Source organism: Phasianus colchicus, chromosome 9, assembly GCF_987193195.1.
Source record: "Phasianus colchicus chromosome 9, bPhaCol1.hap1.1, whole genome shotgun sequence".
Taxonomy (NCBI): domain Eukaryota; kingdom Metazoa; phylum Chordata; class Aves; order Galliformes; family Phasianidae; genus Phasianus; species Phasianus colchicus.
The window spans coordinates 2,441,212-2,465,752 of record NC_143444.1 but is presented as its reverse complement, the minus strand read 5'-3'; the positions used below and the strand labels follow the sequence as shown (position 1 = coordinate 2,465,752).

At 39.3% G+C, this 24,541-nt stretch overlaps 1 protein-coding gene across 4 annotated transcripts; it reads right to left on the bottom strand.

The window, feature by feature from the left end:
- Positions 1–19: 19 nt before the first annotated feature.
- On the bottom strand, positions 20–24,533 carry ODR4 (odr-4 GPCR localization factor homolog). 4 transcript variants are annotated; one of them, XM_090145893.1, is made up of 16 exons: positions 24,098–24,533; positions 23,505–23,639; positions 22,955–23,086; positions 22,485–22,580; positions 21,471–21,577; positions 20,377–20,413; positions 20,114–20,254; positions 18,649–18,744; positions 18,045–18,110; positions 17,621–17,703; positions 10,125–10,170; positions 9,301–9,429; positions 8,534–8,624; positions 7,309–7,494; positions 2,381–2,473; positions 20–1,143 (listed from the first exon to the last, which is right to left on the bottom strand). In XM_090145893.1, the coding sequence occupies exons 2-16, from the start codon at positions 23,601–23,603 to the stop codon at positions 1,076–1,078; spliced, it is 1,470 nt and encodes a 489-aa protein (XP_090002019.1). In that variant the 5' UTR covers positions 23,604–23,639; positions 24,098–24,533; the 3' UTR covers positions 20–1,075. The 4 variants fall into 4 exon arrangements, with proteins under 4 accessions (XP_090002019.1, XP_090002020.1, XP_090002021.1 ...); XM_090145894.1 differs by having other exon boundaries at positions 24,343–24,533; XM_090145895.1 differs by lacking the exon at positions 24,098–24,533 and adding an exon at positions 23,866–23,886.
- Positions 24,534–24,541: the final 8 nt, after the last annotated feature.

Below are 24,541 nucleotides of genomic sequence, written 5' to 3'. Positions count from 1 at the left end.
CACAGACAAGGTAAGAGGATTTAAAATGCATACTTCCCATTGTTACCTTTTATTGAAAGTATCCAAATACATACTTATGTACTTGATTATGTTTTAGACTAAAAAGAAACTTGCAGTGATATTTAAGCGTGCTAAAATCTGAAATTCTATTCTACTATGATTCCGATCCAAGCAAACATCGTGTTTCATATATGAATTACCTTTATTAACTTTACAAGAACTATTCTTCCCCCTGCATTCCTCATGTCAAGTTTATGATAATGATATTGCCCACTATATCCAGAAGAATATCTAATCATGGAAAGCTATCTGCTTATGGTCTAAAAATCAGGACTAGCAAAAAAAAATTGACAGCTTAGTTATAAAAAAAAAAAATAGTCTTTAACAGCTGCCTAGATGCAGATTTCTGTCCTAGCTCAGCATAGAGATATTGTCATCAGAAGTTACAGGGTAAAAGGCAGAAGACCCACAAAATTCTACACATTTTACTGATTTTTGAGTTCTCCAGGTCTTAAACTAAGTTATTTACAATCTGAATTGGCCTACTGGAAATTACTTCGACAACTATTGAGCTAGTTAAACCAATATTATCTAAAAAGTGCGTGTGGTGAGACGTTGGCTTCATAAAATCTAATTTTCCCTTGATTAAGTTTAATAAGATGAGATATATTTTAGCAATGGAACTCCTGAAGAAAGAATTTTCATGCTAAGTAACTCTGCTAATATTAGCAATAGATTGAAAAATACCAGCAGTAACATTTTATGTTAAAATTAGAAGCTAGAGGAAAATGGCGGTTCTGTGTTGGTTTAAGGACACTTTCTAAACCATAATATCATTTCTTTACATAAGAGTAACATAACTAGTTTTGTATAAATTTGATTCACCTGCTACTTGATATATTAATTGCATGCTGGAACAAGGTAACCGAAAATATCATAACAATTTATATTGCACATCTAACTGGTGGTTTTTAGGCAACAATCCTCAACTACTGGTATATTAAACCCCGATGTTTCCATCCTGTATAAATGTAATCACCAGTCAGTACTTCAGTGAGGCTGCTTGTGCTCGACTTTAGTCGCTGAAGTAATTGAAAGAGAAGATTGATGCAAAGACTGCAACAGCAACTGCTATTACCACACCTAAAAACAACAAAGGAAATACTTTTGGTGAGCAGCGAGTTCAGTGAGTGGCACAGTCAGCAGCTAGGGTGTGGAGGGTAGGGTCAGTATGAATGACAAGCAAGAGGAGACACAGCAAAAGCCACCCCAAAAGCTATGCACACCACTGCTAAGCCTAAAGTTAAAGCTATGATCTCAGATAATTAAATCACAGAAGTTTCTCATAAAATCTTTGGTCAGAGCAGTCTCCTTCCAAAAACCTGCACCTTCTCTACTAACTCGGTCATGCCCTGCCCATAAAATAAGGCAGTGACTCCACACTACTGCTTAATTCTAGGAATACAACTAGCAAAAATAACAAAATCTTCAGGCTTTAAGAAACAAAAGCTACTAAATTTTTCCACAGTTTTTCTCTGTGGCACCTCATCTGTTCCTTAAATTTCTTTGTACCAGCAATTTTCAAAGCAATTTTCTTATTGACTAATAGTTTGTTACTGATGCAGTTGAATAGAATATGCTGGGGTTAAAGGAAGGACTGATGACTAGAGAGAATAATACATTGTTATGTGCAAACCTAACAGACATTAATACTTTCCTCCATTAAAGTTACCATGTTCTAGAATTAAGAATTAATAGAAAGCAAATGTTACTGTTGACTAAAGTGCAATTATTGTAATACAAAAAGACAGCTAAGGCTCACAACAAGGAGAACTGCAGTAAGTGCAGACAGATGTATGAGAGCTGGAAAGCTGAAGCAAGGGATATAATGGAGACAGCAATTGGAAGAATTCTGTAGTTGCTCTTTCCTATACTGAGGCTGAGAAATACCACCCAAGCCCATATGTATTCATCAAAAGAAGAAGCTTACTGAGTTACTAGCAAATTTAAGGATGCCTGTTCAACAGAGCCATTCAGATGTGGGTTTTTTTCCCAACTACAAAATTATAGAAATGATGGCTCTCCAATAACTTAAGCTTTCTGTATTGACTTGTAGGCTGAATGAACTACAAGCACTGGTTTTGTTCAAACAGCGAATTGAGGTTCCTATTTCCCCAGAAACACCCTGTATATACAACAGTAAAATTCTAGAAAAGCTACTGCATCTCTTCGCAGAAGCAATTAAGGTGGTTTTTTTTGTATATACATATTTTTTAATTAATCTCACCAGCTGTGAGAATAATAATGGAAGCAAATTATATAGAGAAAGGACCCATCATAATCTCTACATTGCCAGAGTAGAAATAGGGAAGTAACATACCCATATTTTGTTGAAGTTTCAACAGCAGTGTTGCTTCCGTCAGTTGTTTCTGTTGTGTATGATCCACGTTTTCAGAAACTGGACAAATACCAACTGCATGGAAATCAAGTGAACAAGTAAATACCAGGTGAAAAGGTAACATTTGCATTTCAAACTTGAATTAATCCAGAAGACTGTGAACTTCCTAACAACTTCACAAAGTAGAAAAATCAGCTTATCCTTGTAAAAATGGTATAGCAGCAACAGCACAGTATTAAAAGATTTCCCTTCAAAGCCATTTGTGCAGAATTAAGGGTACATGCAAAACCTATTGCCACTAAAAGACCAGCATCATTCACCTGTTGCACAAAAATAAATGTTCTTTTCAAAGCACAGAAACTTCTTCTGAAAAGTCCCTAAAAAATATTCTTCCAGAACAGGAATAGAGGGTCTATTCTCCTTTGGAACAATTACTAAATTCTTGGGCTGCTCATCCAGGATGAGAAAGAGCTTGACTATTTCCAGACTAATGGAATTCAGACCCTTATCTATTTCCTATCCAAAGATTTCTCTAATCACTTTGATATAACCAGCATGTTGGAGAGGAGGGAGGAGAGAAAGAAGACCTCTACATGAATTTGCTTGTTTGTCCCACACAGAATGAGCACGCTTTGGTCTCTGCAGTCTAATGATAAGGTCAGTGGTGGCCATGGGCCAAATGCCTTCAGTTGCCATTCCTGTCCCAAGCACAGTTTGTTAAGGCATCAAAAGTTTTAATTACAGTTCAGTAATTACTACTGCATTTCTGCAGTGGAAAAGTACAAAGGAAGTGGGAGAAAGTGCTTGTGCTATTGCAGTGAGACCCGGATGCCTTCAGAAAGAAGGGAATAGAAACACAGATACAAAAGAGAGACAAACATACTGTTCCTGTTCCAAAGATAAAGGAAAAACAACAGCAGTGCCAAATACTAAGTCTACAAAATATTGATCTAAATAAAAAAAAAAAAGGATGTCTCATTTTCAGAGTGGGGTTGTTAATCAGCTTTAATTACAAATTACATAGCTGAGTAACACAAGGCACATCCCATTATGATTCATGTGCGAATGACTCATGGAAATGTACTTTATCCTAAAGTCTGAGGGTAATGTATAATCTGAATGTGTGATCAGATAGGTTGTTTCTGTCATCTAAGATGAGTCATGTGTACATATCTTCAAAATCTTAAGTCAAACTTGCACAAGATCTTGCTTTTCACAAAAGTATTCAAACTAGCCATTTACAACCTGTCTTTAGCCATTTATATCCCTTAATCCACTGGTTTTGTATAAAGTGTACTCCAGGGCAGAAATTAAGAACTGCCTTATACAAAACTTAACAGGGTAGCTTTAAATTTACACTAATATGTATGCATATACTAAGCATAAACATGGCTGAGATCTGCCAGTAAGCTTCACATTATGTAAAATAAGAATAAAAACATTCAATGCATGGGTTGCTTTCTTGAAGAGAAATCATCTTAACTTTAATATCTGAGGCTGTTTTTTCATCATTATTTTTTCTGTGCGAAGAAGAACACAACTTCATCTACCCAAAATATGAGCAGAAATCTGTAACTAGTGTACAATAAGTAAATGATTAACAGTTACATGACAGCTTTTTAAATAAGTACTGTACCCAGTGTAGTAAGAGCACTACAATCTCTCAAATTACTTAGAAGAGTTTTCAGTTCCCTAAAATAACCTCTTGCTTTTAGAGAAGTTGACCACATTTCTTGGGTCCTTTTTAAAGTCTAGATATAGCAGGTTACTTTCTGCTTTACTTCTGATGAGCAAGTAGGACAGTTGGTGCCCTCCAAATTTACTTTTCTTTGCACTGTTCTAAGAACAGCTACACATTTCTGAAAATAATTTTGAAGCTAAACATCAAGGCAGCAATGCCCACTTATTCATGAAAATAAAGAAAGAGAGAGAAAAAGCAAAAAAGAAATACTCTTGGGCTATTTACTTACTGAAGGCATTTATGCTATTAAGTTAAGGAAGACCTGTATTTGAAGCAGTTGTATTATAAACCATATAAAGAGTTTTTGAAAGCAGAATTCTATGAACCAATTATACGAACGCTTAATTCCTCAGCAATTCCTCAATTCGCTAACAAAGATGGAGAAGAGATTACCACCACCATCTCATCTACTCAGCCTACTTAACACCCCCAGCCTGAGGAGGAACAGGGCTTTCGAAAAGCCAGTCATAAATGCAGACCTTTCAATTGCTTGCATTAAAGTATCTTATATCTCGAAACCACAGCTGTTTACATCTTTCAGTTACAGATAGTTCTGGTTTTGCTTTTCATTTTCCATGTAACAATTTTAAAGCAAGACCCCAGAGCGACCTCACTGGAGAGATGTTCAAGTGATTAAGAAAATAAAGCTGCAGGTGACAACAACAGGCCATATGAAGTCAGCACATGAACCTGGCCTTCTCCAAAAATCTTCATTTCACGTGTGCTGGCTATGTGCTTCTTAATCATAGATCTTTTCACTGTATTGATTGGATAGTCTTCTTATTTAGACTGTTTAAAGAACATAAAAAAAGACACCATTTGAAAAGCCTCCCTAAGTTTTTGATTTTTAAACAGGTTTCTTTGTAAGTAAATTTTCTGCATAACTTTGTAGCAGATATCACTTCTCTCACTAATTCAAGGTCAGTGTCTAAAATAACAGTAACTGCAGTACAAGCAGGTAGATGTCAACGTTTGCAGCAAATCAGTTTTCATACCACATACTGAGTACTAGAAATATTTTTAGTAATGACAATCAAGCTTTGAGAAACAACAAATGCTAGCCATATTAGAATGATACACTGGGAATGCACAAGGGAAGCCCCAAACTATCCTGTCACAAAAGTATGTTTACAGCAATACCTACTTGCAAAATCTCAAAGTACCAAGAAAAAGCTGTAGAATTAATGCTTTTCTTTACAATAAAGTAAGTAAAACAACATAGCTAGCAGGTCTAGTTTCTAAAATAGCCTTCTGGTGCTAATAAATTGAAGAAGCATTTTGAGAAATCTCAAGTTAATAATTTCCTAGCAGTAATCATCAAACAGCACTGCATGGATAGCATAATTACCACCAGGAGCAATGCCAGAACCCATTCTTATGGGCAAACATTTAGATGTTCACCGGGGCGAACTCAGTCTCATTTCTTTTGTAAAATCCTCTTGGTATGTTTTTCCTTTTCCTCTTTTATGCATTTACTTTAATTTACATTTTAAAAAATCCCACATATCTAGCTCCATAACCAATAAGTTACAAGAACACAGATGTACTTTGTGAGCTATCCAGACATCATTTTACATGTACGATAGCTCCTGGTCGTTTTGATGCACTGCTGTTAGATTAAGTGCTGCCTTTCTTCCTATCTCTGGATCCTACATCATTACGTAAGCAGTAAAGCTGAACTGAACAATCACCTCTTCCCACACCTACCTTCAGTGCTGCATTAATTTACTTCCATAAGTTAAACTAATTGCTTTAAGTTATTAGTTTTTAGTAATAACTAGATTTAAGATTAATAAAAGGTACTATCATAATACAAGAGATTTTTACTGCCTTTACTGTTTTTTCTCCAGGCTCTTACATTGTGCACATCTTTTGCTTCTCAATTCAACGGGTCAGATTCACTGCTAAGTTTAGTTAAAACTTAGGAAATCCAATAAATTCAGAAAGATGTAAGAATTTATGGTTAGTTCTAAATGTTTCAAAGTTTTAAATGTTTTAAATGTTTTTAGTTTTAAAAAAATGAGTGAGGGGGTCAACAAGAACTTCAGGAATCACAGTTCAATTTAGAGAGCACGATCATGGCTACGCTTTTTTTTGTCCACTAATACCAATATCAAGAAGATATCACTACTATTATCTAAGAATTAGTGATAATTTTTTGTACTTAAACTACTGTACTTAAACTACATTGTGCAGCTCACAATGACACTGGGGTGGGAATTTCTTCCAAGAGACCAAAGGAAGTATTACTAGATGCATTTCAAATACAGATTTGACTCCAAGACTGAAATCAAACTCTTATGGAAAAAAATAGGGTACAATCTAATTCAGATTATATGGGAAAATAAATCAGAGAAGTTTCAGAAAAAGAACCAATAACTAGATTGTAGCAAAGTATGTGTATTAAATAGAAGATAATAGCTTCATGAGATCATAAACTTGTAAAACATTCAGTAGAAAAAAGAAAGATCTGTCTGAGTAAACCACATTCTTTCCAAGTGAACCACAAAACTTCAGTTTTGAGCACTGCATTCAGTACGTAAGAAAAAACACTCAGAACAAAGAAGAGACTTTATATTTTTTGAAAAAGTCATGCTATAAGCATTTTTAAGATTATTTTTTTGTTTTAGGGTTTTTTTAAAACATTTATTCAAAAAACAGATTTGACTTCTCAACTTCTTTTTCTGTCTAGCACTAGAATTACTCTGCTCTTGAACCGCAAAGTTGAATTATTGTAATAATAAGCAGAGTATAAAGCTTTATAGATTTTTCTCAAATAGATATAATAGATATGTAAGTATATAGCTGAACAATGTTTATATATTCTCATCCTATATAAACATTGCTCAGCTATATACTTCCATATCTATTATAGCTCATGAGCTGCAACCATGGTTGCATAGATAATACAATCGATAAGAAAGTGCATTATAATTGGCAGTGCTCTGTTATAAGCCAAAAAGAGAAGCTGCAAGAAACATACAATTTTTGAGAAATATGTTTAAAATGCAATTAGATTGATATAAACAAGCTTCAAAAATATTGATATGATGTAAAGCAACTTTAAACATATTAAAATCCCTGTCTGGATAAAACTGGCCTTTGCAATCAATTAACATTTTGATAATTTCTGATGCACTCTAGCCTGGCTCTCAGATACTCTATTTACCTGTGTTAACTTCCTCTGCTACATAGATATCTTCAGCTTGCACAAATTGGTCCAACATTTCAAGAAAACGTTCCTGAATTTCTCCAGCAGCCTCATCACCAAACTTATAATCACTGAGCATCACACTGGATCCAGCAAAAGGAACAAACAGTCTTTGAGGTAAGACATGATATACCCTCTCAAAATCTAAAAGAAAAGGGGGAAAAATATCATCTAAGTAAAAGCCTTGATAGTTATGATAAGATTCCCAACTAATCTCTGATAGAAAGACCAAGCTGTTGCAAAAGAACTGCTCAAGGTTTCCATGTAAAAATCCTGATTACAAACATGGTTTGTTTGATGTTATTATTTTATGAAAGATTTGGCTGCTATGATACAGAAGTTTTTAGTCTCTCCAGAAATATCTGAGAGACCTCCAAAACAGACCACAAATGTTTAACAGATCTTTTATCGTGTTTAGAATGACTAGCAGAAGAACTCTGGGAAAGACTGCAGATAAGAGCATGGAGTGTGAAGTGCATTTCTCTTAAGCAGTGTTCTATATCCCAACCATAGGAATGAAAGAAAAAAAAATGAATCAGAATGGGACAGCATATAATTTCAACACCTCGAAGGCTGCAAACACTTGGCTGCTTTATTCGCTATCTACAGCCACGAAGGAAGGGTGCCACCTATTGAGGAAACTGAAACTTGCATGCAACTGAAAACAGTTTAAATTACGGAGTTGAGATAAAGTTGGCTAATAGAAATGCAGAATGCTATACAGGTAACATAGGAACAACCAAGGCCATGTCCACAGCTGGTTCTTATAATCTTGCCAAATTTTATCATATCTTTCATTTTTATATTAGTAGAAAAGAATGCCATAGAGGGATTTTGTAAAAAACACAAACTACAAATTAGGAGTTCAGTTAGAGTTTTAACTACGGAATTTTAAAAAATTACAGAATTCACAGTCAGGTTGAAATTGCATTTTATGGCCATAAGAACCAAACACAAACTTTGTGTGAAAACTGGTTCCAAGAAACATATCTAAATTTAATCAAAACTCTTCTGACTTAAGAAAACGTCAATCCTGACAAATGGAAATTTTGCAATTTGTTTTGCTGGTTTTTTGTGTTTTTTTTTCTCTAGCAGGACTTCAGTATGGCAGCAGAGCTTTCTATAAGAACAAAAATTGCAAGTGTATTGCAAGTGTAAACGGATTTTTTCTCTGAATTCCTACTTTTTTTACAACGTCCTTCATTTATTATGAGATCTTCAAACAGTATTTCACAACGATCACTCAATGTGTTTATTATGTCTCTCTTCAAAGCCTGCAAAAGGAAAAAGTAAAAAACTGAGCAACACAAAAGATATTTGCAAAGCTTTCCGTTAGTAAGAAACAAGAACAGAAGTGCCTCATAGGTCTAAACCATGTAGAAAGAATAGTTCTCCAGAAAAAAAAAAAACTCTAAAGAAAAATAAATAAGAGATAATCTTATCAGATTTTAAAATCCCCAGTGAGAACTAAAAGTTCAGTAATGAGAAGCTAGCATTACAAAAACTAATATAAAATAGAAAACAACAAAGACGAAAAGCAGAGAAAAATTTTAGTAGTGCTAGAACTGATGATTTCTGGACATCAAAATCAAACAAAAATAATGACAAGGCATTGACTCAATAAAGAACAACAACAAAAAAACACTGATCAAAGTTGTATTTTACCTTCTACGTGTACAAAATTATAGTCTGCAACATTTTCTTAAGAAAATCTGTAACAGCCTAAACACAAATTATGCAAAGATTCACCAAAGGATAGTTTTAACAGAAGAAATAGCTGAAAAAGTGAAAAATGAACTGAACGCACCACCTCTCCCCTCAGTGATTTCAGAAACTAATCTATACGTTCAAGGGGTGAACCCCAGTTTATGCCACATCATTTCAGTGATGAAAAAAGCATGATAAATTTTATGTATTTTGGAAAATTATTTCTGAGGAACTGGACATTACCTGAATAGCTTCTTTCACTTTTGGCTTGTTGTTATGTACATAGGCTCTGCACTTCACAGCACCTTTGAGATTTATGGAACCACTGCAGACCTGGACTGTTGCTGTTGATCTATGACTTGAACCCTGGGACTGAAAAACAAATGTTCTTCAGTTTTATCTTGTTACCTAGGCACTTGCGGCACGAATAATGAAAAACAGAGCTAGGAAATTAAAAACATACTTTAGATGTTTACATGTAACTTGCCTTCCCTCATAATTCCTCTTTTTTCTTTTTTTTTTCTTAGTTTTGTTAATTATAACTCAAAATATCTCTCATTTTCAATTACTTAAAACTTATTCTTGTGATTTAAATATTTGTGTCTGTGAGACTTCCAAAACATTTCAGGAAAAAGCTGTTAAGTACTGGTATCGCAATCTAGCAAGCTTTTAAGCACTTTTTTTTAGTAATTAAGTAGTTATTTTTACTGCATAATAAGCATAATGTAGGGTAGTCAGAGAGCCACCCATCAACAAGCAGTAATTATATATCTATCTAATATCTATTATATAATATATATATGAATACATATATATCTAATATCTATATCTATGTCGTATTTAGAACTACATCAACCTGTTCCCTAGAGACAGTTTCCCTATTTACAAAAGCAATGAGTGCATCCTAGGAAGCATTTTAAGACACACCTGGAAACACCTGGATGTGTAACTTTTGCAGGAACTGTGTAATCAACTTATGTTGTGACTGGAAAAAGTAAACGTAACCCTCACTTTTTTAAAAAGGAAGGAAGGGAAGATCCAGGGGACTGCATCCCATTCAGTCTCACCTCTGCACGTGGCAAGATCCTGGAGAAAATCCTCCTGTAAACTATGCTAAGGCACATGGAAAGCAGAGAAGTGGTAGGTGACAGACAACATGGACACACTAAGAGTAAATTGTGCCTGGCAAATTTGCTGGCCATCTAAACTGTTGGTGCATAAGCAAAGAGCAACTGATGTCATAAACTGGGAATTGTCCAAAGCATTTGATAACAAAGTCCCACACAACATCCTTGTCTCTAAAATGGAGAAACAGATTTGGTGAATGAATCACTTGATAGGTAAGGAATTGCCCAGATCAGACACATCCTGCAGCCCAACCCAGCCTGTCCTGCAGCCCAACCCCTGCCCTGCACCATCTTGTCAGTGGCTCTTCCCATTGAGCGGCCCAGCCCGACCCAGCCCCAGGTGTGCACTCATTGCTGGGCAATGACCAAACATCAGTGAGCAGTCAGCACTGTGTCAGCTAAAACCAGGGCATGGGGAGGGAGCAGTGCAGAGCTATCTCAAGCCATGGCAAATAATTGTATGCATTTTGATATGATGGCTAAACACACTCCTGTGAACAGCAAAAAAATTCCAGCCTTGTTTTCCATTTTGATAAAGGAATTTGAGAACGAGTTTCAAGAATGCTGAAAAAAAAATCGATTTTTCAATTTTTTTTTCTTTTTACTTTTTGGTCTGAGGTCAGTGAGATAATAAAGTTCAACTAAACCAAGTGTCAGATTCTGCACTTCGGTCACAAAAATCACATACAGTGCTATAAGCTTAGGGCAGAGTGACTGGAAAGCTGCACAAAGGTAGAGGTGGTGTTGGTTGTCTTGACTGAACATGGGCCAGCAGTGTGCCCCTTTAGCCAAAATTGCCAATGGCATCCCAGCTTGTATCAGAAAAATAGTGCAGCCAGCAAGAGCAGGGAGGTGATCATCCCTCCATACTCAGCTCTGGAGAGGCCACACCTTGAGTGCTGGGTTCAGTTTTGGGCCTCTCATGGCAAGAGGCTCATCAAGGCCCTGGAGTGTGTTCAGAGAAGGGCAATGAAGCTGGTGAAGTGCCTGGAGCACAAGTCGTGCTGGGGGAACTGCAGTAGTTCTGTAGAAGTCTCAGGGGAGACCTTACAGCTGCCTGAAAAGAGGTTGTGACAAGGTGGCAATCAGCCTCTTCCCTCAGGTAAGCAGCAACAAGGGTAAGAAGGAATAGCCTCAAGTTGTTCCAGGAGAGGTTCATGTTGGATATTAAGAATTTCCTCTCAGAAGGAGTGGTCAGGCATTAGAACAGGCTGCCCAGGGAAGCTGTGAAGTCATTATTCCTGGGGATGTTTAAGGAAAGGGTAGAGGTAGTATTTAGGCATGTTTTAGTGGGCAATACTGGTGAGAGATAATGGGTGTCCAACCTTTTGGTTTGCCTCGTCCACATTTTGTGAATAAAAATTGTTTTGGGCCACAGATATATAGGCCACTCCCAAAGTAATGCCTCCTATTTATTTCAAGGGAAATGACAACACATACAGAGTGCACAATAATATTATCTGATAGAGCAAATTCTCAGCTACAAAATACTATTTTTCAATATAGTCCCCACCATTAGCTGTGCATTTTTGCTAGCGATAAACAACATCCCATACTCAGAACAATCTGACCCACTGTCACCACTGCTGAAACATACCACCACTCATATCCACTGTTTGCTCTCAATAACAATTAAGAAAGCTTTGGCGAATGTCAATTGATGCAATTTTTTTGAATGGAGAAGTTCAGTGACACAGCTTTATACACACTTGCACATCAGATGCCATTTTGTCAGACTGCCCCTCTGCTGCCATCTGTCACACGGCAACAAAACGTAACAGAATATTGGTCGGAAGGTTCAACCTCTACTGCCATACCACCAACATTTGCCTCTGATGTTATGGGCCAACATAATAAAACAGGAGGTGTTACTTTCAGAGCAGCCCTCACAAAATATACAATTCTATTAATATATTATTTAGTAACAAAACATACTACTTTAAAATACTTTTCTTAAAATATTAAAAAGGAAAAAAAAGAGAGAGGAACAAAAGCATAAAACTAGTGGGATATTTGACTTTGTTTTTGTGATACTAACACACCAGTCTGATTTGATGGCAGCAGTTGCAATTCGTAGTGAGATATCCAGGTGTTCACTCATTTGTGATAAAATTTTACTACTTTTGTACTTCAGCCTTGATGGTAATTGTTCATAATGTGTGTACTGTCAAAAAGCAATGAATATGAACAAGGCATGATTGAGAAGCGAAGGATAATTTTTCCTGCTAAGATAGGGATTATAAGAGTCTAGTAAAGAGGCATGATCAGATTTTTGAGTTGAATACCTGACTGCAACTCTATACATTCCATTTGAAAATTTGCAGGTCCTGTACTTATATCAACTGAAAATGGTCTCACAAATCTAAACTGAATTTTTATTTTATTTTTTTTTTGCACCCAAGGGACAGGATGCCATTCAGAGTGACCTAGACAGGCTAAGCAGTGGGCCCAGGACAACCTCACGAGGTGCAATAAATACAAGTGCAAAGTCTTGCATCTGGGTTGAGGCAACCCCCACTACCAATATAAGCTACGGGATGAAAGGATGCAGCACAGCCCTGCTGAAAAGGACCTACAGGTACTGCTGGATGGGAAGCTGGACATGAGCCAGCAACGTGTCCTGGGCTGCATCAAAAGCAGCGTGACCAGCAGGGTGAGGGAGGTGATCCTGCCCCTCTGTTCTGAGACCTCGCCTAGAGCACTGTGAACAGATGTGGAGTCCTTGGTAGAAACATGGGCCTCTTGGAAAGTGTCCAGAAGAGGGCCACAAAAATGATCCAAAGGATGGAACACCTCTCTACAAGTACAGGCTGAAAGAGCTGGGGCTGTTCAGCCTGGAGAGATGGCTCCAAGGTGACCTGCAAGTGGCCTTTCAGTATCTAATGGGGAGCTATAAGAAAGAAGGGGACAGACTCTTTAGCAGAGTCCATGGCGATAGGACAGGGGGAAAAGGTTTCAAACTAAAATAGGGTAGATTTGGGTTTGGTATAAGGAAAAAGTCTCTTACGGTGAGGGTGGTGATGCACTGGAACACATTGTCTAGATATTCTAGATATGTGGTGGAAGACTCATCCCTGGAGACTTTCAAGGCCGGGCTAGACCACACTCTGAGCAACTGATTGAGATGTCCCTGTTCATTGAAGGAGAGTTGGACCAGATAATCTTTAAAGATCCCTTCCAACTGTAAGGGTTCTATTATTGCATTTTCAAATTCCTTTATCAAAACAGAAAGCACAGCTGCATATTCCTTGCTGTTCAAAGCTCTGACTTTAGCCAGTATATCAAAATGCATATAGTAATTTGCTATCACTTGAGTCAACACTGCAGCACTCCCCCCCTATGCTCTGGTTTCAGGTGACAGTGTTAATAGCACAATGACAGTTTAGCAATTGCTAAGAGATAGGTGTGGGGCTGTCCTGTGCTGAAGAGCTACTGCCTTTAAATTGCAAGGCAGGGGTGGGCTGCACTGTGAGCCATGGTGGGCCGCAGGTAGGATATGCCTGGATCTTAACGGCCTTTTCTTTAATTCTACATCTCATAAGCGTCCCAAGACAATTTCTCTTCACTCAGACGTGGCCCAGGCAAGCCAAAAGGTTGGACATCCACAGCCTAGATGGTCACTCAAAAAGTTACAGTCAACAATTCAGTGTCCAGGCAGAGACAAGTGATGAGTGGTGCTCCTCAGAGGTTGGCATCGGGACCAGCACTATCTAACATCTTTGTCAGTGACACAGGCAGTGGATCTGAGTGCACGCTCAGCAAGTCCGCAGGCAACACGAACCTGCATGATGTAGTCAATAAAACGGATGCCATTCACAGACACAGACTAGAGAGGTGGGTCCATGTGAATCTCGTGAAGTTCAACAAGGCAAAGAGCATGATCCTGTACATGAGTCAGAGTGATCCCAAACATGAATATAGGCTGAGTGGAGACTAGATTGAGGGCAGCCCTGAGAAGGACTTGGAAGTGTCAGAGTACAAAAACTGAACACAAGCCAGAAATGTGAGCTTGCAGCCCAGAAAGCCAAACACACCCTGTCTGCATTAAAAGCAGTGTGACCAGCAGGGGGAAGGAGATAACTGTCTGACTGACTTCTTCTGCTTCTCCCTCATGAGAACCCACCTGCAGTGCTGCATTCAGCTCTAGGGCCTCCAGCACCAGAAAGACACAGAGGTGTTGGAGTGAGTTCAGTGGAGGCCAAAAGGCTTATCACAGGTCACATGCCCTTTGATCTACTGTAGGACACATAACCAAGGGAAGCCTGTTGATGAGGCCTTCTTCCTTCAGCTGCAAGAGGGTTGCACTCCCAGGCTCTGATCCTAATGGGGGATTTCAATCACCCAGATATCTGCTGGGAAATCAACATGGTGAGCTGCAAGTGATCCAGGAGACTCCTGGAGTCCATTAATGACAACTTTCTGGTTCAGGTATTGGACATACAAATCAGAGGGGAAGTGTTGATGAATCTGCTGCTCACCAGAGCAGAAGAGCTGCTTAAAGGGGTTAAGATTGGAGGCAACCTGGGCTGCAGTGACCATGGTAGAGTTTGTGATCTCAAAGAACGTGGACCAGGAAAAGGGTAGAGTCAGGACACTGAACTTCAGGAGAGCAGTTGGATGAGATCCCCCTGGAAAACTCTCCTTAGGGACAAAGAAACAAAACAGAGCTGGCAGTGGTTTAAGAACATGTTTCTGAGAGCACAAGAGCTCTCCATACTCCAGAATAAGATATCAGGCAGAGAAGGCATCATATCTGAGCAAGGACTTACTGGTCAAACTGACAGAAAAGAAGGAAAAGTATAAGCAGTGGAATCAGGGAAGGGTGGCCTCGGAAGAATACAGGGATGCTGTCAGGATATGCAGGGATGAGATTAAGAAAGCCATGGCACGGATGAAATTTAGTTCTGTAAGGGATGTAAAAAACTAGGTGGCTTTCTTTGAGTACATGGGTCACTAGAGTCAGGTGAAGGAGAGCGCACCCCCTCTGAAAAATGAAAAGAGAAAAATGGCCTCCTCAGATGTGGAGAAGGCTAACGTACTCAATGAGTTCTTTGCCTCTGTTTCCACTGCCAGTCAGGCTTCCCAAGTCTCTCGCATCCCTGAACTTAAAGCAGAGGTTGGGGGAGCAAAATCCCTCCCAGACTAAGAGCAGAGCAAGTCTGAGACCACCTCATAAGGCTGAGCGTGTACAAGTCTATGGGGCCAGATAACGTGTATCCCAGGATTCAGAAGGAACTGGCTGATGTGGTTGCCAAACTGCACTCCATCGTATTTGAAAAGTCACGGCTCTCAGGTGAAGTCCCTGGTGACTGGAAAAAGGAAAACATTGTTCTCATTTTTGAAGAAAGGGAGAACAAAAGACCCAGGCAACTACAGGTCAGTGAGTCTCAGGTCTGTGCATGGGAAGATCGCAAGGCAGATCCTCCTGGAATAGATGCTAAAGCACACATGAGGCAAGGAGATGACTGGAGACAGCCAGCACACATTCACCAAGGGCAGATCATGCCTGACCAATCTGGTAGCCTTCTATGGAGTGACAGCATGGGGGGACAAAGGAAGGGCAACTGATTTCATGTACCTGGACTTGTGCAAGGTCTTTGACATAGTTCTGCACCACACCTTTTTCTCTAAATTAATGAGATTTGGATTTGAAGGGTTGACTGTTCAGAGGATAAGGAATTTAGAACAACCAGAGGGTTGTTGTAAATGGCTCTGCTTCCAGGTGGAGTCCGGTCATAATGCAGAGTCCCCCCCAGGGGTCCATCTTGGGACCAGTGCTCTTCAACATCTTTATCTATGACTTAGCCTGTGGGATGCAAGTTTGCAGATGACGCTATGACGCTGAGTGATGCAGTCAATAGCATAGAAGGAAGGGATGCCATTCAGAGAGACCAGGTAGGCTGAAAAGTGGGCCCACGAAAACCTCATGAGGTTCCATGAGGCCAAGTGCAAGGTGATGCACATGGGTCAGGGCAATCCTAGCTATGAGTACAGACTAGGAGGCAAACTACTAGAGAGCAGCCCTGCCGAGAAGGACTTGGGGTCCCGGTAAATGAAAAGCTGGACATGAGCCAGCGTGTGCTCTTGGAGCCAAAAAAGGCCAATGGTACCCTGGCCCATCAAAAGAGGAATGGCCAGCAGGGAAGGGGGAGGGGAATTGTCCCTCTACTCTGCCTTTGTGAGGCCCCATCTGCAGTACTATGTCTAGGTCTGGGGCTTCCAGCACAAGAAGGATGTGGAGCTGCTGGGAGTGGGCCCAGAGAAGGGCCATGAAAATGATCAGAGGACTGGAAACCTCTCCTATGAAGAAAGGTTGAGGGAGTTGGAACTATTTACCTTGGAGAAGAGAAGGCTCTGGGAAGACCTCATTGTGATCTTCCAGTAATTGAAAGGAGCTTCCAAGCAGAAGAGGGACCAACTTTTTATGCAGGTAGGTAGTGATAGGACAAAGGGAAATGGATTTAAACTGAAAGAAAATAATTTATGCTAGATGTTTGGAAGCAATTCTTCACTCAGAGGGTGGTAAGGCACTAGAAGAAACTGCCCAGAGAAGTTGTGGATGCCCCATTCCTGGAGGCAGTCTAGGCCAGGCTTCATGGGTTCTGGGCAGTCTGATCCAGTGGTTGGCATAACCACAGCAGGGGGTTGGAACTAAACGATCTTTGAAGTCCCTTCCAACTCTAGCCATTCTTTAATTCTATGAGCACCTCTCTCATGGAGACAGGCTGAGGGAGTTAGGGCTTGGTAAGTTAGAACAGCTTTCCAGTATTTAACAGGGATCTATAGGAAAGATGGGGAGGGACTCCTTCTCTGAAGTGCAGTGATAGGACAAGAGGGAACAGTTCAAGATTTCTGATAGATTTAGACAAAATATTAGGAAGACTTTTTTTACTCACAAGGTGGTCAGGCATTGGAATAGCACAGGTGCCCAGAAAAGCTGTGGATGCCCCATTGCTGCAGGTGCTCAAGGCCAAGTTGCACGGGGCCCCGGGCAGCCTCATCTGGTGGGAAATGTCCTGCCTATGGCAGGGGGCTGGAATTAGATGGGTCCTTTAAACCCAAACCATTCTTTAATTCTATGATTACGCCAAAATAAGAAGTTAGGGTTTTTTTAAATGTTTTTTTTTCTGAGATAATTAACCACTGGAACAGTATAACAAAGAAAGTAGATTATATACTCTAAAGTCTTTAAAATGACTTTTTATAAGTTTATAAATGTTCTGCTAGACACAACTTTACGAAACCAAGGAATTACCTGACAAAACAGAACGACCTGTGCTATGAAGGAAGACTACAAAGCAATGCCTAGGCACAAGGCTTCATGACACAACTGGGGCGCCTAACTCAGGAGTCATTTCAGCACAACTGCTAGAGAGGAAACTTCTAACTTAGACCTGGACAACTCCAATTTCTGATTCAGCTCACAGGATCTATACCTCAATTCAAAACTACTGACTGAGCTTCTGATGAAAGTATTCAAGGATATGTCCATAGCTGGCCATTCCAAATAGGATTCATTCTGGAATTCAGAACAATTGCAGTTACCATGAATTCAGTGTAAGTGAGGATACACAAGTACCTTAGTATGAAGTGAACTAGTCTGTGGGACTTCATTTCTCTAGCCAATGGTTCAAATTCTCCTCACAACTATATTGTGCAATTTTTAGTCAACATGGACATCAGGAAAAGAACTTCCAAGACAGAAAACATGCAGATCTGTCCACAGTCAGTTTCACAGTCAATACCCAGAGAAAAAAAAAAAAAATTGCAGGATAAACTGAGAAGGATTTCTAGACTCCTTCACTTCTTCTAGAATCTTCTTTCATTTCTTACTGCATTTTATCAGATAGCACTACTTACCAACTGTGTTAGAACCTTGACATCAAAAATCTGAGTACTGGAATGAGTATTTCCCCTTAACTTTTTCTGAAAGAAAATGAACACGTGTCATATGAAGTATTTATGTTAAGCTGCTTTATAATCATTTTCACTGTGGCATAAAATGTGCAACATATAGTGCAATTATATTTTAAGAGGAAAAAAAAAATGCTAAATAGCCATGAGGCTATAGTCACAAAATCAAAAGGAGAAATGACTGGGGCAGCCAATCAAGGTTTTTCCTTTTTTTTTTTTTTTTTTTTTTTAACATTTAGACATAGATAGGTCTTAGTAATCTCATCACCTACATCTACACCTACCTTGGATTCTTTAATGAGGCAGTAAGGCCAGAAACAACATACAGAACGTTTTTTTTTAGTCAGACGTCATATATTCACATTACTTTCACTATTGCAGAGGAAGAAGAGACAATTTGCAGCAATGAAAAATGGGAAAACAACAAGTTCTGCAAACTATTTGAAATAGGCCAATTACATCAATGAATATTGTACAGAAATCCTTCTGCTCACTGTTTTATGAAACTGGAGGTTCATATATTAGTTTTTCCTTATTATATGGCACTCACCTGCCCTTCCAGCAGTTCTGTATCATTGTCTTTAACTTGTCCATTGATCAGAAAAATACTGTCTTCTATCTGCTTTGACCATCGATTTAACCCATTCTTCAAAAAAGTGAAAACAAAAATGTCATTAAAAAGAGAATTTGACCATAATACTTGGACAGTATCATGCTGAACACCACCAAAATATGTTTCAAAAGGTACCCTGAAAAAAGTTTTAAAATCTCTGAAATATCTGTCTATGTATCTTTCCTAAGTCAAATCTTAAAAACAAGAAACAAATATTTTAAGATAGTTAAGTGCTTCTCCAGGAACACAACAAGGGATTTTATTTTTGTAAAGAGGGTATATTTATGAGAGCCTTTAAGATTTTTTTAAAGCACTCCATAGCCCTGTTCTAACTGGATGCAACATTTTATGAGGTAAAACAGAGAGATTTTAGCTGAGATCAAGTATTGACCTGCTTTGGAGTAGGAAGGCCCTTCAAACAGATCTGGACAAGATGGACTGCTGGGTTTGTTCAGCCTGGAGAAAAAAAGGCTGCAGGGTGACCTCACTGCAGCCTTTCAGCAAGACCAAGTGCCAGATCCTGCACTTTGGATGCAACCCTGTGCATCACTACAGGCTTGGTGCAGAGTGGCTAGAAGACTGTGTGGAAGAAATGGATATGAGAGTGTTGATTGATGCTAAACATAAGCCAGCAGTGTGCCAAGGCATCAAGATGACCAACGGCATCCTAGCTTGTATTAGAAACAGTGCAGCCAACAGAAGCAGGGAAGTGATCACCCCTTTGTACTCAGATCTCGCGAGGCTGCACCTCAGGTGTTGTTTCATTTTGGGCCCTTCACTACAGGAAAGACACCAAAGTCCTGGAGCGTGTCAAGAAGGGCAACAAAGCTGGTGAAGTGTTAGTGAAGTGTTATGGGGAGAGGCTGAGGGAACTGGAATTGTTCAGTCCAAAGAAGAGGAAGCTCAGGGGAGACCTCATCGCTCTCTACAACTGCCTGAAAGGAAGTTGTGGCAAGGTGGGGGTAAGCCTCTTCTCCCATGTCATTAGCAATAGGAACAGAGAATGACCTCAAGTTGTGCCTGGGGAGATTCAGGTTGGATGTTAGGAAAAATTTATCCTCCAGAAGAGTGCTCAGGCACTGGAATGGACTGCCCAGAGAAGTGGTTGAGTCACCATTTTTGAAGGTGTTCAAGTAACATTTAGATGTGGTACTAAGTGACACAGTTTAGTGAGGAAGTTTTGGTGGCAGGTGGACAATTGGAATTGAACTCTTTTCCAAACCTGGCGGTTCTATGATCATAATGATAATTGCTAATAATTTTGTGGAAAGGAAACCACAAACATTAAGCACAGCAAAAGAAGAGCTATCAGTATTTCTATACTAGCAATGCTTCAAATTGACTTTAAATAACATTTAAAAGAGGAAAAATAACTAGAAGATTGATGCAGTCAGTTACTTACTTTGGTATTCTTCTCCAAGTCATGGTTGGGTGAAGTCGCAAGAAGTGGAATGTGGATGTTAACATTTACTGTGCAGCCCAAGGATAACCAGGAAGCAGACAGAGCACTTTGATATTTCCAGTCTGCTGGTTTAGCTGAACCCTGATGGCAGAAGTAAGCAAGAAAACACCTATATAAAACATTATATAACTCACACGAGGTATTTTTTAAACATGAGTTGTCATGCATTACAAGCTGCATACAACATAGAGCAACAAACTTACCTTTGGATCTTGTACATCATAAGTCCGGCAAACTATTCTTCACTACTTAAAGAAAAAGATTCAGAGGAAAGCAAAAAACAAATAGAAACAATTTGCAATTACTTTGTTCTTTATAATAGTAGCTTCCTTTTTGAGAACTAAGAAAGTTCTTAACTTTAATTAACATAAAAAAGTAGAAAAACATTTGACTCTAAACTCCAAATACCATAGTGATGCTGTGTCATCTATATTAATATCAACAGGTACTCACAAGGAGAACCACCAATGCACAAATTTGCAGTTTGCCACTTTCTCTCAATTCGTTATGTAAAATCTTACCTTCTCCTCTTGCATTTATCTCATTATCAACAAACCCAGACTTCTTCTGCAGGACTAGTATAGATCCCACATGCCTGGCACATTCCTATTTCCTTATGAGCATCATTTTCAAGCTTAAGTTATGCAATACTTCAGATTTTCTTATTTTATGTAATGTTCTTCTAATGCTGAGCAACATAATTTGATGCCACCACACACACACACACAAATCTAATAGTAAGAAACTGGGGAAATTTTGCCAAAGTAAGAGGGCCAACAGTCTTACTATGGCTAATCAGAAAAGTCCATGATTTCAACTTAAAGGTCTATCTCAACTAAAAAACTAACTTCCCCTTCCAGTTCTACTAGCCAAAAACCTTGTTCTCTACTCTAGAAACAAAAGACACATCTATCAACTAATGATTACAGAAGACATGGTATTGTTTTGCAGCTTCTACATTAGAAGTACCACCAAACGTAGGACACCCATTCATTTTAATTCACAGAAAACTATAATTTTAGTATGAGCAGTCTGATAGTTCACTGTACTTGTACACAATACCAAAAAAAGAGAATACCGATGCCAGCTAAACATGCCTTACAAAGCCTTATGACCAGTTACACAGAAATATGATAAATGGACATGGTGCCATGAAATGAGCAAATCAGAAGAGACTGCTTTTTTAAGGTTTGTGTAGTAACCTAATTCTAGGAATCTCTACAAAATCCTGTATTCAAAAATAACTACAGAAACCAGATTGGGGTCTCAGTCAACAAAGCTTGCTAAGAAAGGATACTTTTTTGTAGCAGAACAAACTTGAAGAGCTGCTCTGTCCGAGATATCCTCGTCAGCAGGTTTCCAGAGCCGTCTTTTAGTCAAGGACTTTTCTATAGAAAAGATTAGCTGAAGATTTAAAGGTAAAAAAATATTACAGATTTTCCCAGCCAACTGATTTATTACAAGTTCTGGAAAACAGTTTTGTACTGAAGTTGTAATTCCAACAATATTGTGATTATGGATAAATAACATTTTCATGTATGTCACCAAAATGTCATACTGAAAGAAAATTCAGCAAAGATTCATAGGTTAATGCTCCAAAGTGAAAGTTGCACATGCAAACTTAATTCACCCTTCATACAAACTGAAGCAAGCAATATTCACATGTTCAACTCGTAAGATTTTCTCCTACAAAAAATACTACAGCATTTCAACTTAGACCAAAGGCTGCAAATCTTTCACATTAAAATCACTTATGTTTGGCCTGTAAAAAAAAGAAAATGAACCTACATCTAAAGAAATAAAACTAAACACAAGACAAGATGTTTCAGTACTACAACAATGCATTTTAAGCCTGTAAGACATGACAGAAAGTAGTTTTTAAATACAATCCCATGGACCTAAATCAAATAATATCTCTACACAAAATACTCCTTTTAAAGAAATTATAGGTCTTTCACTATTTTAAATGCCTCTAAACAATCAAAAAGCTAATATGCTCCATTGCTAATGATCATGCCACAAAGATTTAATAGAAACAGCATTAAAGAGATTTTCTCTAAACCAAAGTGTCTGTATACTTGAGCACTGTATAGTGCTTCAAAACACCACAAGAGACAGAAAGCTAGCAAATGCCAGAAGATAACAATTTTGGAGGTTTCAATCTCAAAACTATAAATGAAACCAGAATGTTTTTGCTACTTTATCTTTTAAAAAAACACAAACTACCATATATACTAAAGACAATAACATAAAATTATTCAGTTACACGCCTAAAAATATCCTAGCCTTTTTCCCATTTTTCTCTACTTACCCTGCGTAAAGCATTTTGACTATCTTTTGACAGTTCTGGAGTTACAATTATAAACACACCAAGAACTAATAAGCCTCCAGGAAGCATTCTAGAAACCTAAAAGACAGGAAACAACATGTATTAATACAAATCATAGCAGAGGCGTAACACGGTGCATCAAAAACTTCTAATGAGATGAGTATGAGTTGAGAGCAGATATAAGCGAGGCCATTTCTCCCATACAGGTTCTTCCAAAATAGAGGAACAGATTATCTTGCAAATTTTCTTGCTTCAGCCCTATTACGTTTCTGTTTTATCATAAACCTCGAAAGCAAAAAATAAAGACATTTTGGTTTAATAAACCAAAGCATGCCTAACAAAGCATATTTCTCTTGAAAAAAAGGCTAGAGATTACAGAAGCGATGGTAGCTCCGTGCATTCCATCTCTTTTCCGTTTCTCCCAGCCCCTCCAGAAACTCAGATAGCACTACCTGACTGGCATGTGCAGTGATCCATTCTTCGTCAATGGAATCCAATTTTGAAGGACTGGTGTTGCCTTCCTTCTGCTCTTCCTTTGGAGGAGTTCGAGCAGCTCGAATTACGTAGTCTCTTTGCGGAGAACACTTGCAAAAACAACAATGGGAGCCAACAGTTTCAAGCTAATACCAAGTCCAGAAACATACATACTATGTAACACAGTACCTGTAAGTGCTGCTTTACAACACTTAGGGCTAAATTGTATAATAGCCTGCTACAGAACTACTTCCTGCATGAACTTTTCCTGTCTTTGCCTTAAAAAACTGGTTTAGTGTTAAGTGTTACCGTTAAGATTTTTCTTTTCCCTGTGTCCAGTCCTTTAAAACATTTTTTTAGAAAACTTGAGTACTCAGCTGATGCTGCAAACGCTTCATGGACCACCCTCCTGCAATATAGAAGCCCCATGGAATGGCAACAGACAACAGATTTTGGAAGTCGATGGGGTTTTCTCCAGCTAATATAAGAGTACAATACAGGCTTAGCAGTCCTTCACTACATACATACCTGCCCTATTAACAGCCCAGTGACATAAGGCTTAAACTTTACGCTGAGGTCTGAAAGATACTGCCCAACAGTTTCCTCAACAAAATACGTTCTGCCCATTGCTGCAAGTTCAAGACCAGGTATTTCAGTTTCAGCCTACAAAACAAAACACATATAAAGTCAAATCAATTACACACTGGTAATTAATTGGTTACATGAAAACGAGTATCACAAAAAAAAAAAAAATCCTGAGCAGGTTAATTTTTATTTGTCAATAAAAGTATTTTATGATCTACAATTGTTTTTCAATGAAAAATATAACTCCGCAGGCTAGAAAAAGTACACACTAGCCTTACTTGAAAGACTACTTTACAATACCCACTTTAAGTGCCCGTCGCTGAAATGACACAGCAAGTCAAGTAAGCTCAGTAAGCATTAGGAAAATCACGCTTCCGAGCAACGACCTTCTGCTGCACCACGCTGCGCCCGAGCTCACGACACGCCGTTCCTCCTGCTTTCAGAGCCCTTCCAGAGGAACTTGCTTTGGTGCCCAGTTGCACGTAACCGCACCGCGCACAGCTGGAGCTCGGCACCACAACGAGCCATCCCCTCACCTCGCCGGCGCCCGCCTCGCTTCAGCCGGCCCCGTACCGCCTCCGTGCCGCTCGCTGCTCTGCTGCTGCACCTCAGCGCCTCGGGCCGCCGCCGGTCCCGCAGCCTGAGGTGCGCGGCCAACACGCACGGCAGCCGGCGATATGTCAGCCTCGCCGCAGCGCCGCACTTCGATGACGCTCAAGAGCGGGAAAAAAGCGCGCGGCGGGACGGGCCGCCATGTTTTGTGTGGCCGAGGCCTCAGCACCTTGTCCGCACTGCCCAGAACGCTTGGGGAAAGGGAGCGACTTCGCGGTGGGTCTCCCCGCAACGCGCCCGAGCCTCCTGGCGCTACACCAGCCACTCTCCCACGTCCTGCAGCAGCCGTCGCCTCACCCAACGTGGCGGAACGAGCTGCTCAACCGGAAGCGAAAGCGCTGATCGGCGCTGCGCGGAAAACTACGTTT

Excerpts from the sequence above, each read along its gene's own strand:
- ODR4 (XM_090145893.1), bottom strand. The coding sequence starts at position 23,603 with ATGGGCAGAACGTATTTTGTTGAGGAAACTGTTGGGCAGTATCTTTCA. Across the intron at positions 23,087-23,504 it reads CTGGGCTGTTAATAGGGCAG|TGTTCTCCGCAAAGAGACTA; the intron begins GTATGTATGTAG and ends TGTTTTTGCAAG. Across the intron at positions 20,255-20,376 it reads ATGATGTACAAGATCCAAAG|GGTTCAGCTAAACCAGCAGA; the intron begins GTAAGTTTGTTG and ends TTCTGCCATCAG.